This window comes from Mastomys coucha, unplaced genomic scaffold, assembly GCF_008632895.1.
Source record: "Mastomys coucha isolate ucsf_1 unplaced genomic scaffold, UCSF_Mcou_1 pScaffold1, whole genome shotgun sequence".
In the NCBI taxonomy this organism is placed as follows: domain Eukaryota; kingdom Metazoa; phylum Chordata; class Mammalia; order Rodentia; family Muridae; genus Mastomys; species Mastomys coucha.
In genome coordinates this window covers 19880929-19894196 of record NW_022196891.1, presented here as the reverse complement: position 1 = coordinate 19894196, position 13268 = coordinate 19880929, and the positions used below count along the sequence as shown (strand labels likewise).

The 13268-nt window shown below is 40.6% G+C and overlaps 1 protein-coding gene across 2 annotated transcripts in view; it reads left to right on the top strand.

Annotated features, from left to right (window-relative positions):
• Window positions 1-13268, top strand: part of Dpp10 (dipeptidyl peptidase like 10) — a 716117-nt gene that overhangs the window by 691832 nt on the left and 11017 nt on the right. For both annotated transcript variants that reach the window (XM_031380842.1, XM_031380845.1), the window contains exons 20-21: window positions 4795-4989; window positions 5749-5803. In XM_031380842.1, coding sequence (XP_031236702.1) covers window positions 4795-4989; window positions 5749-5803 — 250 coding nt within the window. The remainder of the gene's footprint in view (window positions 1-4794; window positions 4990-5748; window positions 5804-13268) is intronic.

Sequence of the window (13268 nt, the reverse complement as noted above, 5' to 3'; positions counted from 1 at the left end):
AGAGAGAGAGAGAGAGAGAGAGGGAGAAATGGAATTAGGTAAATTCTGACAGAATCAGACAGTGCAACAGGTTTCACGTGGGAGGTTTATCAAAAGGATGAAGTGGCTGCCTCTGGGGGAGGGGGAGGAAAAATGTGGTTCTTATTTAGAAATGCCAGTGTATGGGCAAGAGGACATGTGACAGGGGCAACCATGGGAATGCATTGCCTCTGGGCAGCTAATAATTGTTTGGTTGTCTTATGGTCCCTTTTTCACCATCATAGACAGGTCCCCATCATAGACAAGTTGCCCGATGGTACCTTTGTCACTAATCAGGGCTGCCTGCAAGGTTGCTTGATTTCTAAGAGAGAGGGGAAGGAGGGAGGGAGAGGGTAAAGGACAAGGAGAGGGAGAGAGGAAAAGGAGAGGGAGAACTAGAAGAGGGAAAGGGAGGAGGGAAAGGAAGAGAGACAAGAAAGAGATAGGGGCATATGCAAGACTCCATAGCAGAGAGGACAAGAAGCAGACAGGCCACGGCCAGGGCTATCTCTGAAAAAAGCAAGAATGATTGGGAGAGCAGGAGTTGGGGTGATGACATTGCCATTATAGCGGCTGAGTGAGTTTCTGGGAAGAGGGAAGCCTATGAACTCTAACAGCCTGGGAACTACTATAGTGGAGGAGAAGTCTGGGAGGAGAGAAGGGTCAGGAGCCTGAATGGACTTTGTATAACAAGTATGTGTGAATAAGGAGTGAAGGAGCTCAGAGGCCAGCGTGGGCTTTGGTATGCAGCCAAAAATAGATGATAAGGAAAGTGGCCCTTCCTGACAGCCAGAAACAGTTTTTACAGCTTTTTGAAAAATTCAGTGTCTTAAGTAGGGTTTTATTTCTGTGAGGAGATACCATGACAAAGGCAACTCTTATAAAAGCAACATTTAATTGGGGTTGTTAATATAGTTGTAGGGGTAAATTGTTCAATAACTCTATGTTCAGAGAGGGTGCACATGCCTCCTCTGAACCGACCAAAGAACTCTGGATTCACCAAAGAAATACAGTATCTGACTAATACAGTAGTAGAGGCTCACAGTCATCCATTGGACTGAGTACAGGGTCCCCAATGAAGGAGCTAGAGAAAAGGCCAAAGGAGCTGAAGGGTTTGCAGCCCCATAGGATGAACAATATGAACTAACTAGTACCCTCAGAGCTCCCAAGGACTAAACCACCAACCAAAGAGTACACATGGTTGGACTCATGGCTCCAGCAGCATATGTATGACAGAAGATGGCCAAGTCGGTCATCAATGGGAAGAGAGGCCCTTGGCCCTGTGAAGGTTCTATGCCCCAGTGTAGGGGAATGCCAGGGCCAAGAAGTGGGTGTGGGTGGGGTGATGAGGAAGGGGAGGGGAGAGGGAACAGGGGATTGTTTTAGTTTTGGGGTTTTTTTTATTTTATTTTTTTCTTATTTTATTTTATTTTTATTTTTTCTTTTGGAGGGGAACCTGGGAAAGGAGATATTGTAAATAAAAAAAAATCTAATAAAAAAATGAAAAAAAAAAAAGAAATACACAGCTTATTTTTAATGTGCCCTAACTAATTCAATGTCTGGTCCACTTCCAAACCTCCCTGCTGCTAACACACCCTCCCCTCAAATATTCTTTAGTTATTACTTTCTAAAATCTATACTTAATCACTGCTACCCTAGACCCTATCAGGAGAGTGTCTCCTGGGGCCGCTTTTTCCTGATTCTTATATGGTCATTCCTCTTTCATATCTCATCTCAATCTTCAGCACCAGATGAAAGGAAAAATAAACAAACAAGAAAGACCACGACTGTTTCTGGGTATAGTAGAGGGGAAGGTTTACTGTAGAGAAAAGGGAGGGCAGAACCTGAGTCAGGGACATCTGCAGAGTCCATGGTGAACACATGACCTACAGACTGAGCTAGGTCATGTAAGGAGAGGAGGGGGCCTAAGCAGGAGAGAAGCCCCCAGCAAAGAAACGCAACAGGGGCTGTGGTTCCACAAGTGTGAACTCAGCTCTGACAGACAAAAAAAAAATGCACAGCATTGTAGGCTATGCCCTACTGTGTGACAGGCTTGTGGGAAGTGCCGAGGCACTCCCTGCTCAGGGGTGGCAGAATGCAGCCTAGGATGGGGGCAAGAAACAAGGCAGGCAGAGGCCTAGGACACAGGGTTATCCAAGCTCCCAGGCATCCATGTTGCTGGATACTGCATGGAGTCAGGAATGAAGGGGGCTCAAGCAGGCCTGTGAGGATAAGCCCAGGACTGGGAGGAGGGGGAACTCTGACTTAGCTTTGTGCTCAGGAATGTGGAGGGCCCTTCTTTGGGAGATTTAAGTGGCTCTGTACTATGAAGGCTTCCCCCCTGGTCCCCAAAGTGGTTCTTGAGGAGAGAGACAGTTTTTTTCAAACTGTTTATTCATTCTTCACTGTGGAAAACAGGGTCATATACGTTCTCAGAATGAACCAGAGATTAAATACCTTTTGCAGGAAGAAATGTCCAGAAATGGATGCTAGCTGCATAAACCCTGAGGGCCCATCTAGAAACCCTATTAGCATGGAGAACTCTGTTTTCTGTGCTACATGACCAGGGGTCACATTCTTCCCATGGGAGTCATGGTCATGGCCTCTAGTACAGGAGCAAGACGGGGAGTAAATGAAACTCCTACCATCCTAAAGTCTGAGGATCCTGGGGTTTCTGAACTCACTCGAACTTCCCAGTTGTTGTCTGGTGACACAGTTCCATTTGCCCCTCAAAAGGCAAAGAGACTGACTAAGAAAGTAACACTTAGACCAAAAGGCCAGGTAACCATAATGGTTAGATGATATAGGAAAGGGCACCTCTAGATGGTGTGAGAAGCCGAACCCACAGCTTAGCCTTGAGAATTTTAGGATAGGGATAGGATAACCCAGCCAGATAGGCACTGTAACAGGATGACACTAAGAGATAGAAGGAGAACCCCTGCCAGCATCTACTTCGATGTGTTTTATTAGGCATCACTGACATTTGTCCCAGGTTTAAGACCTAACAGTACCAATGGAGTTGTTTTCAGAAAGAGGCCCTTAGATGCTCTTTAGATCTATCACATAGGTGACCTCTTGTGTAACCTGTGCCTACTTTTGATTCTAGATGAACTACATGAGTATGAAGAGGGTTAGAATAAGCATGATGATGGTGTGATGGTGTTGATGGTGATGGTTATAATGCTTATAATGAAAATGATGTTATCAGCATGAGTGATCATGAGGGTAATGTCAACTGATGACAAGATCCCTCCATGGTATAGTAAAAGGGACTCTTGTTTTGTTTTGTTTCATTGTAGATATTAGGGATAGAACAGACCTAGGCATTTGGAAGAGTCCAGAGCAGAAAGAAAAGGAGGTAGAATGAACATGCCCCACAGACTTGATCGGGCCTTGAGAGAGGAAGGAGCAGATCAGAGAGGAAACAATAGATGGAGGCAGCCGAGAGAAAGATAAAGAGAGCATGGCCAAAGGAGAACATAAAGGGGACAAATAAGAGAGCAGAGCTAAAATAGCAGGGTTATAAGGAGAGCAACTAGGTAGGAGGAGGGGAGCTCACGAACTGAAGAAGTTTGTGGGAGTTAAGGAGGCGAGGAATGATAAGGGGAGTCAGGTTGTCCACAGGGATTTTGAAATGCGTAACAGGTACTTGTGCTACTGAGGGAGCCTAGAGGGCAGGATGATAGTGCTGTGCACAGAGACATCACAGATAGCAGCTTGTCCCTTCTGCCAGTGATAAGTGAAATGGCTCTTTAGGGTAGAAAGGAACTGGTTATTACGAGGTCTGAGAAAAGCTGCCTTTCATCTCACAGCCAGAATTTGGGGGAAATAGTGTTTTTTTCTGGAATTGACAAGAAGTATGATGGTGATGATGATGGTGAGGAACATGACAAGGATAATTTTCATGGAGCTGTGCTAGAGATCAGACACGGGGTCTCCCAACAAGCCCTCTACTTCTGAGAGACATCCCAGTACATGTGACATTCATGAGAACCTCCCTCTCTACATTTCCTATGTTATGGAAAATCGAACAGTAAACACCTTTTGACCCAAACATTGCTGGCAGGATAAAGTTGTGTTACCTCTTACTTATGCAGAAAGGAGTCAAGGTTTGTAATTTCCACGTCACCTCCGCATCTGGTTTTCAAGATTTTCAGACATTTGTGTCCCTACCTGCTTTCTTTGTTGTTAGCTTGAAGGCCGAGAAAGATTTTTCTTCCTTTACTGTTTGTTTAACTTCTCCGTGAGAACTCTGTCTTGGACAGGAAGAAAACCCTCAGAAAATATTAATGCAGTATTTCCTTTAGAAATTCCAACATTCTTTAAGCCTGTATACTTCCTGTTAAATTATATGAAGTTTCCATGGCTGAGTTAGCACTCTATCAGACCTTTCAACCCTTGTAAAGCATAGGTCAGACATTTATTTCTACAACACACTTGAAGACAGCCAATAAAAATAGACTTGTCTGTCAACTTGACAGTCATTCTTCAAGAAAGCCTTCATAAAAAAAAACATATTTTCTCCATTTCTTCTCTTTGAAAAATGAATTAAACCAGTGTCGGCTGTGAGGTCTCGAGCTCTCTTTTCCCCTCATCCTTGGGACTCCTCATTTTAAACTTTATATGGGGAAAATGATTTGTCATCAAGAATCAAACAAAAGGTTAATGGCCAGCATAGGTGATTTTCATAACTGGTTAGCTAGTTAGTATATATTTGAAACACTCTACGGACCTGCTAGTTGCCCTTCTTGTGATCAACTACGCTCACGTTTGCAGGGATGAAGAACCAGGAGGCCAGATGGTGACAGATAAGTTCCATGTTGACTGGGATTCAGTTCTTATTGACACCGATAATGTCATTGTAGCAAGATTTGACGGCAGAGGAAGCGGATTCCAGGGCCTGAAAGTTTTGCAGGAGATTCACAGAAGGATGGGCTCAGTAGAAGTGAAGGACCAAGTAGCAGCTGTAAAGTAAGTCGGTGCCTGCCTTCCTGTTCATTTCCATAATTGCAAAAATCCATGTAATAGGGCACATTACTCACTCGGAAATGTCAGCGACGTCTGTTTTCTCAGTTTAGCATGTAGCTCTCTTGCACTTTTAAAAGCATCTATCAGTGTTTTTGGTGTCATAAAAGAATAATCATATTTATTCCTTGCAATTACAATTTACTTTAGGTGAAGAAGTGGGAAGCGGTGTGCTAGCATATCATTTATTGACAGAAGTCCAGTGTCTTAGTATGTCCACAATGAATTATAATTCTTCTTATTTTTGGAAAGATACTTAAGCTGTATGGGGGGGGAGGCTGTGGGTATGGGTGGATGATCATTTATATAACGGTACCATCAACTGTAGGGTCAGAGGTCAATCCTAGGTGTCTGCCCTGACCTTTTTCCCCATTTGAGACAGGATCTCTTGATGTTCACCTCTTTGTACACCAAGCTACCGTTTCATGAGCTTCTGAGAAGCTCCTGTCTCTACCTCCCATCTTGCTGAAGGAACTCTGGGATTATAGGCATACACTACCTTACCTGGATTTATGAGGGTTCTAGGGTTCGAACTCAGGTTCTCACACTTGTGCCCACTGAAAGAACCATCACCTCAGTCCCTAGTCAAATGTTTATAAATTTTGGGAAAGTGTTTGTATATGTCTATCTGTCTGTGAATCATAAATTCAGATATGCAATTGACTTAAGATAGTATAACATATTATAACTTTTTTATTCTTACAGATATTTACTGAAACAGCCATATATTGACTCCAAAAGATTAAGCATTTTTGGAAAGGTAAATAGAAATACTGAATGTATCTAATCAAACACACCTATGTATGTATGTATTATAAATATATATATGGATATACTTTCATTATTCATTTTACTTTAATTTTATCCATTGTCCTGTAAAATAGCACAATCCATATAATATCCATTTTGTCAATTATTTGGAAGGTTTTTTCTCAAGCATACAGTTGATGTCTGGTATTAGAAATGAACAATAAAAGGGAGAAATAGCTAGGACGAAAGGCTGGGGTCATGACTCACTAGGAAAAATGCTTGAGGTAGAAGGATAAGAATCTGATTTTGTTTCTGCGATCCCATATGATTCCGGTGATTGTAGGTGACAAAAAGGTTTGGAAACTTCTTGACTAGCTAGTGTGGCTCACTTAGTGAGCTCCAAGTTCAGTAACAATCCCTGTGGGGTAGAGCAGAGAGGACATCACTGAACCTTGACTTCTTGACTTCACACACACATACACACACACACACACACACACAGGCACATACATGTATTCACACATAAGTATAAGCCCCCACACAGATACATATGCATACACACATATGCATACACACAGACACACACAGGCATATACACACAGGGAGATAGACACAGATACACATATACCCACACATACATACACACACAAACAAACACAGACACATCACATAGACACACAGATACACATACACATACGCACACAGACACACAAACACAGAAATACATGCACACATACAGGCACACATATACAAGTCTGAACACATAGAGAGACATGCACACACAAACGTACATAGAGACACACACATTCACATTTGCATTAATATTTAAGTGTGATATCTAAAAGAGACTGTAACTATTGCTCTATTCCATTCTCTTCTCCTATTCTTTAATGTTTCTTTTTTGTTTTGGTTTGGTTTTTTTTTTTTTGGTTTTTTGTTTCGTTTTGTTTTGAGATGTAGTCTCACTCTGTAGGCTGTGTTAGCCTCGAAGCCAGGATCCTCCTGCCTCAGCCTGTCGAATTCAGGTATCCTTACAGGTGTTCACCTGGCTGGGATGCTTCCTTTCTATTTCCTGTTAGTGTTTTGAGAGGTGCATGTTCTGGTTTCCTGCAGCTTTTAAAGCACGTCAGTGAGGAACAGGAGGCAGCCCCACTGGAGCCAGCAGCAGTCCTCACATGCACACAGCCTCTCCTCCCCTTTGGCTGTGCCCTCTGCTCTGAAGAAAGGGGATGGGAGTGGGTGGAGAGCAAACCTGCTCCATCTTTGAGATACTCACTCTTTCTTCTTGTGGAATTATCCCTTTGTTGTGTTTGGTTTTAATCCATGAACCATTAGAAAAGCTTCATCGTCCTTTCTTCTATTTCCTGTTGTTCACTGCTTCTCCAAATTCAGCACTTATCGTTATTTTCTACTTTTAAAAATGCTTTAACTCTCTAGTTGAAAGTTAAATGCCTAAGGTTTTCTGTTTGTTTAGTTTAGTTTTTCCTTTTTAGCACACTGCCTTTAAAATGCCAGCATTTCAGTTTCAGCACCCCTGTGAGTTACTCCCCAGGGTCACTCCCACTAGCAAGGTTGTTAAAATTTAGTACAATGTCTTCAGTCCCAACTTTTTGTTCTCTCTGGGGTTTTTTTTTTTTTTTTTAAATACTTTATTCTGTAGGAAAGCAGGGTGGAACTTCTGCTTTTACTCTTGATTGTAATGGAGTTGTGATCTGTTCATTGACTGAATAGCAGAAGTCATGTGACATATCAGTTGATTTATAATTTAGGAAGAACTAACTTTGAAATATTACTTGTGCGTAAAAGTGTTGGAGTCAAATTCATTCCACTTAGTTAGCCTTATCCACTATGGAGTCCCTAGCCATAAACTTACTTACTAATTTGTTTGGTTTCTAGTGTCTGCAAAGGTATGGTAGCACATTCCATTATAGGAGCTAAGTCTTCCATCTCCTCTTCCTATAGCTGTTTCCACAGGACACTTTTTTCTTTTCATCATTATTATTTTTGTAATTATTATTATTTACTTTTTTTTTTTTTATACTCTAGTCATTATCCCCCTCCGGGTCGGCCCTCTGAGTGTTCTCATCCCATTCTTCCTAAACCATCTCCAAGAGGATGCTCCACCTCCCTGACCCCCACCCCACCAGAATTCCCCATTCCTGGGGCCTCAAGTTTCTCAGGGTTAGGTGCATCTCTCATTGAGACCAGACCAGGCAGTCCTCTGCTGTATATATGTCAGGGGCCTCATATTAGCTAGTGTATGCTGCCAGGTTGGTGGCTCAGTGTCTGAGAGATCTCAGGGGTCCAGATTATTTGAGACTGCAGGTCTTCCTGTGGGGTTGCCCTCCTCAGCTTCTTCCAGCCTTTCCCTAACTCAGCCACAGGGGTCCTAGGCTTCTGTCCATTGGTTAGGTGTATGTTTCTGCATCTGATCCTTTCAGCTGCCTGTTGGGCCTCTCTCAGAGGACACCCATGCTAAGCTCCTATTGGTAAGCGTACCATAGCATCCGTAATAGTGTCAGGCCTTGGAGGCAAATTGCGCCAGTCACTTAAGCTCTTTACCTCAGTCTTTTCTCGATATTTGTCCTTGTAGTTCTTTTAAACAGGGAGAATTTGGGGTCAGAGTTTTTGACTGTAGGATGGCAACCCCATCCCTCCATTTGATGCCCTGTCTTTCTTCTGGAGATGGACTCTACAAGTTGCCACTCCTCACCGTTGGGCATTTCATCTAAGGTCCCTCACTTTGAGTCCTGAGCTTCTCTCACAGGATAATTATCAAGCTCAGGAAAGTTCAGAATGAATCTATCTTCTGGTGAATTATAGCCTTATTGTTTGTTGAGATTCTGTTTATTATATGTATAATATATATACATATATATGAATATATAACATAAATATATATTACATATACATATATACATATCATGTATATGTTATACACATTACATAGACATATATACATCTACGTACATTTATATATGTATCTGTAATAGGTATATAGATATGTTATATGTAATCCATATATGTGCATCTATGTATATGTATATGTCTACATGCACACATATATGTAAATTTTAACACTATGCTGCTGCGGTAACTCCGTGGTATATCTGTTGAGCAGCATGTGTAAGGCCGTGGATTGAATAACCAGTGCAGACAGAGACAAACCCATAAGAGAACAAAAGACAACCCTCACCTTCCTCATTCTCTTTCCGTGGTATTGGGTGCTGAACCGAGGCCCTTGTGCACTTCAGCCAAGCGTTCTATCACATTTGTAAAGGATAGTGGTCCGAAAAGCAAGGTGTTGACGAGGCTGGGTTTCTGAATCCTCCCTCCCTAGCTTATAGAGAAATGATTTTTTTTTTCCTTCAACTCGTGCGTCAGCTCATCACTTAAATGTTTATAACTAAAAATGTTATTAAGCAATTTTACAATAAATTCATTTGAAGATAAATAAAATATCTACAAGAAACAATCTTCATCTGTTTTATAACTCTTCTTTTGTCCCCTACGTTAGAATATTATTTTATATGTAAACACATACATATATATGCATGCACATGCATATACATAAAAATAGTACTGTTGGCTCCTAGACATTATATGTAATTTGTTTGTTTTAGTGTCCCTATGAATGATCACTTTTATCTTTTATTTCCTAACTGGCATGTTAAAATGATGGAAAGACTTTAGAAGCCATGTGTTTAAGTTTTAAATGATCATGTGTTTTTACTCAGTAATTAAACTTGAAGCTGGGAACCAAACCGAGTTAGTTTAAATTATAACCATTAGAACCTCGCCTCACCTCACCTAAATATGCAATCATCTTTTTAATTTTATTTTTAAGATAAACATTCTTAGTTGTGAAAGGGTCACAAAAGTCCCGAATGAAAATGGTTCTGAGTTGTAGGGGGGCAAGAAGGATGTCTCAAGAGTTAAGAATATGTGCTTCTCCTGCAATACACCTAAGTTCCGTTCCCAGAACCCATATCAGTGGACTCACAATTGCTTGTAACTCTGCCTGAAGGAAATCTGATGTCCTCTTCTGGTCTCTGAAGGCATCTGAACTCACAAGCACCACACCCTCCCACCAAACAGACACAAATTTAAAAATAAAACAAATTTTAAAAGAATTAAGTGCACTAATAATAAAACACAAAAAACCACATTAAACTTCTAGTTATTATAGAGAAATAAGTGAAAGATAAGTAGTAAAATATCATATGATGTAAGCCAGTCAACGGTGGGTGATGAAGCCAGTTTATCTATCTATCTATCTATCTATCTATCTATCTATCTATCTATCTATCTATCATCTATCTACATTTATTATTGGTATGTGTCTGCATAATTATATATAAATTCGTGCACACGTTTATGCAATGCATGGTACATTGTGGAGTCAGAGAATGCCTTCATGGAGTCAGTTCTCTCCTACCTTTGAGTGGGTGTCAGGGATCAAGGGATTGAACTTAGCCTATCAGGCTTGGATGTGTCTTCAACTGCTACACTTTCCTTCCAGGAGAAGGTGAATTATAAAACTCTCCCTAGCTGGCATGGGACCAAACAGTAAGAATCTAGGAGAATGGCTTCCCAGGGATGGTCTCCTGGTTAGAGATAAAATAGACTGAGCTTGTCTTGCAGAAAGGAAACCCGCATTTATGGTTTTGCATCTTTTTTAATTGAAAAAAAAAAAACCCTAAGTTTGAAACCAGCTCCAGCCATTTCTGGAGTTTGTGAAAATAATTTATACAATCAGATCTAGGACTCTGAACAGTCACTGAACAGAGATTTTGTTACATAAGCCTGGGAATGTGAGTGGAAACCTATTTAAAGCTGGGTACAGTATGCCACATCTATAACTCCATTGCCCCTACATTGATATTGCAGGTAGAGACGGGAAAATCCCCAGATGGTTGCTATGAGTCTGACTGGCTAATTCAGTGATAACCATAAGTGGGAAGACCAATACTTGAAATTGATCTCTAATCTGTGTACGTGCATGGTGTCACAAGGGCAACTGAACTAACACAAACAAGCACAGATATGCATATATACACATCTTACAATCTTACACGTACACATAGGTAAAGATGTCAGAAACTATAGCAAAGTAAAGCAACAGATTCCATAAACAAACACATGGTGAGAAAATTGTGTTAATTTTGAAAATGCCATTTTAAACATGTACTTTTACTTACTATTTGAGAATGTCATGCGTACATGTAATAATTTGATCCTATTGAGGACCTAGAGTCTAACAGATTCCAGGCTGGCAGACAGACAGGGTAGACAAGGCCTAGGATTATCAATGTCCTTTTCTTTTAAATGTTTAAAATAGCAGAATTTCTGTTTCTTATTTCTCTCCCCAAAACAAAGATTTGATGCCCATTTCAGGAGAACTACTCAGTAGGACTTGCAAATTTCTAGGGGCAGCAGTGGACTGGCACTTTTGTGACAAATTCCAGTGTCCCACAATAGCTAAAATCAGCCCTTTCTGCCAGGGAGAAAAAGCGCCCATCCCACTACCATCCATGAAAATCTTTTGGCTTTTGCAGACAAACATTATTTCCAGGGTAGAGTACCCCACTGTATAACTGCAGCAGTCTGTCTTTGATTCCCTCCCCCAATACTGTGTGTGTGTGTGTGCATGTGTGTGTGTGTAGTTGTGCTTGAAGTAAAACTTGGCTGAATGTTGAACACATACTTTTCCTGCCTTTTTATTCTTTAGATCAGTCCCGAAAAATGTTTTTCCCCCCATCTCTATCCACAGTTGTATCAACATTCATCTTCACTCCTCTCCTCTAAGGGCTCCTGAATCTCTACCACAGAGCTTCCACTCTCATAATTACATACTCTTAAAAAACATATCTTTATAATCATGATGTGTAACAAGTGATGGTATTATGTAGAATTTCAAGTTTGTAACTCTTTTATTTTCACTTTTCTTGTCACTCTCCCTTTTATAAGTATAGTTACAATGTCATTTAAAGATTGTATCAAAGCTCATCCATGAAAACATAAGTCCTGATCAATCCAACCCTGCAGATCCTACTTTCTTCTCCTCCAAATGCATCTGCCAATTGAATTTACATTCTTACATCACTTGAAGGAGGAAAAGTCTGAGGAAACATTTTGGTGTCATAGCTCCGTTTAATGAAATTGCAAATTAATAACAAATTGATTGGCATTTTATGCATGATGCTAGAATGACTGGCAAGTGAAAATTGCAAATATAGCTTCAATGAGTGGAAGAATGTTGATAATGGGAAACCAACCCTGGCCAAGAATGAGCAAAGTAAGCTGAGCAGCTGAATAAAGTGTACATCATCTTTAATTGTCTGTGAATCAATATGAGGAGCCATAAATTCAGATTCTGCCTAAAGGACAAAGTGTTTTGAACATTAAGCCCAGCACCCCCATAATAGCAAGAGCTCTCAACCTCCAGTATCTGTTTTCCAAAAGCTTGTTCAGGTTCAACTTTTGCCTCAGTGAATAAACATGAAATGATTGAGAGGATGGTGAGCAATTAAAACTTAATTTATTCTAATTTCTGCCAGTGTTGATTTCTCCTTTAAAAACAGAAGTTATTTCTCTGAAATAAATCAAATTAAACCAGCGTTTTGGATTTGATTTTTTAAAATTCCACAGCTTTCACTATCATTATGTCTTAAAGATTATTTAGCTTCATTATATCCCAAATTTTCATATTAAAAAAATGGTGAAACACAGCTCCTCATGAAGCAGGAAGCAAAGTATGTGTGCATCTGACCTGAGCAAGAACTGTAGGTGGGGCTTCTTATGTACCTGAGAATCTCCTTAGGTTTGCATCACATGGCTTGTTTTCTGTTGCTGTTCATTTCTTTCTTGTCTTGTTCCAAGAATCTAGGGAACTATATTGGGAAGAAATTTCTGTGAGGCATCTCTATTTTATTAATACATTATAAAAATTTATAATTTAAAATGTCAAACAGCAGCTGGCAAGATGTCGCAGAAGGCAAAACTGCTTGCCAAAAAACTTGATGTCCTGAGTTTTATCCCTGGGACCTACATGGTGGAAGTAAATAATTGAGTTTGGAAAGTTGTCCTCTGACTTCCACATGCCGCTGTGCTGGAACATGCATATGTGTTTGCAAATGAACACATCAAAATTAAAATATAATAAGAAATTAGTGTCCAACAACATCACAGACATTCCCCTTAACGTTTGTTTACAATGAAAGATCTTAGCATATCTGATTCACAACTCTCAAGAATCCAAGGCAGAGCTGGGCAGTGGTGGCACACGCCTTTAATCCCAGCACTTGGGAGGCAGAGGCAGGCGGATTTCTGAGTATGAGGCCAGCCTGGTGTGCAGAGTGAGTTCCAGGACAGCCAGGGCTACTCAGAGAAACCCAGTCTCGAAAAACCAAAAAAAAAAAAGAAAAAAGAAAAAAAGAATCCAAGGCAAGAGGGAGAGTCCAGTTTAGCCTAAA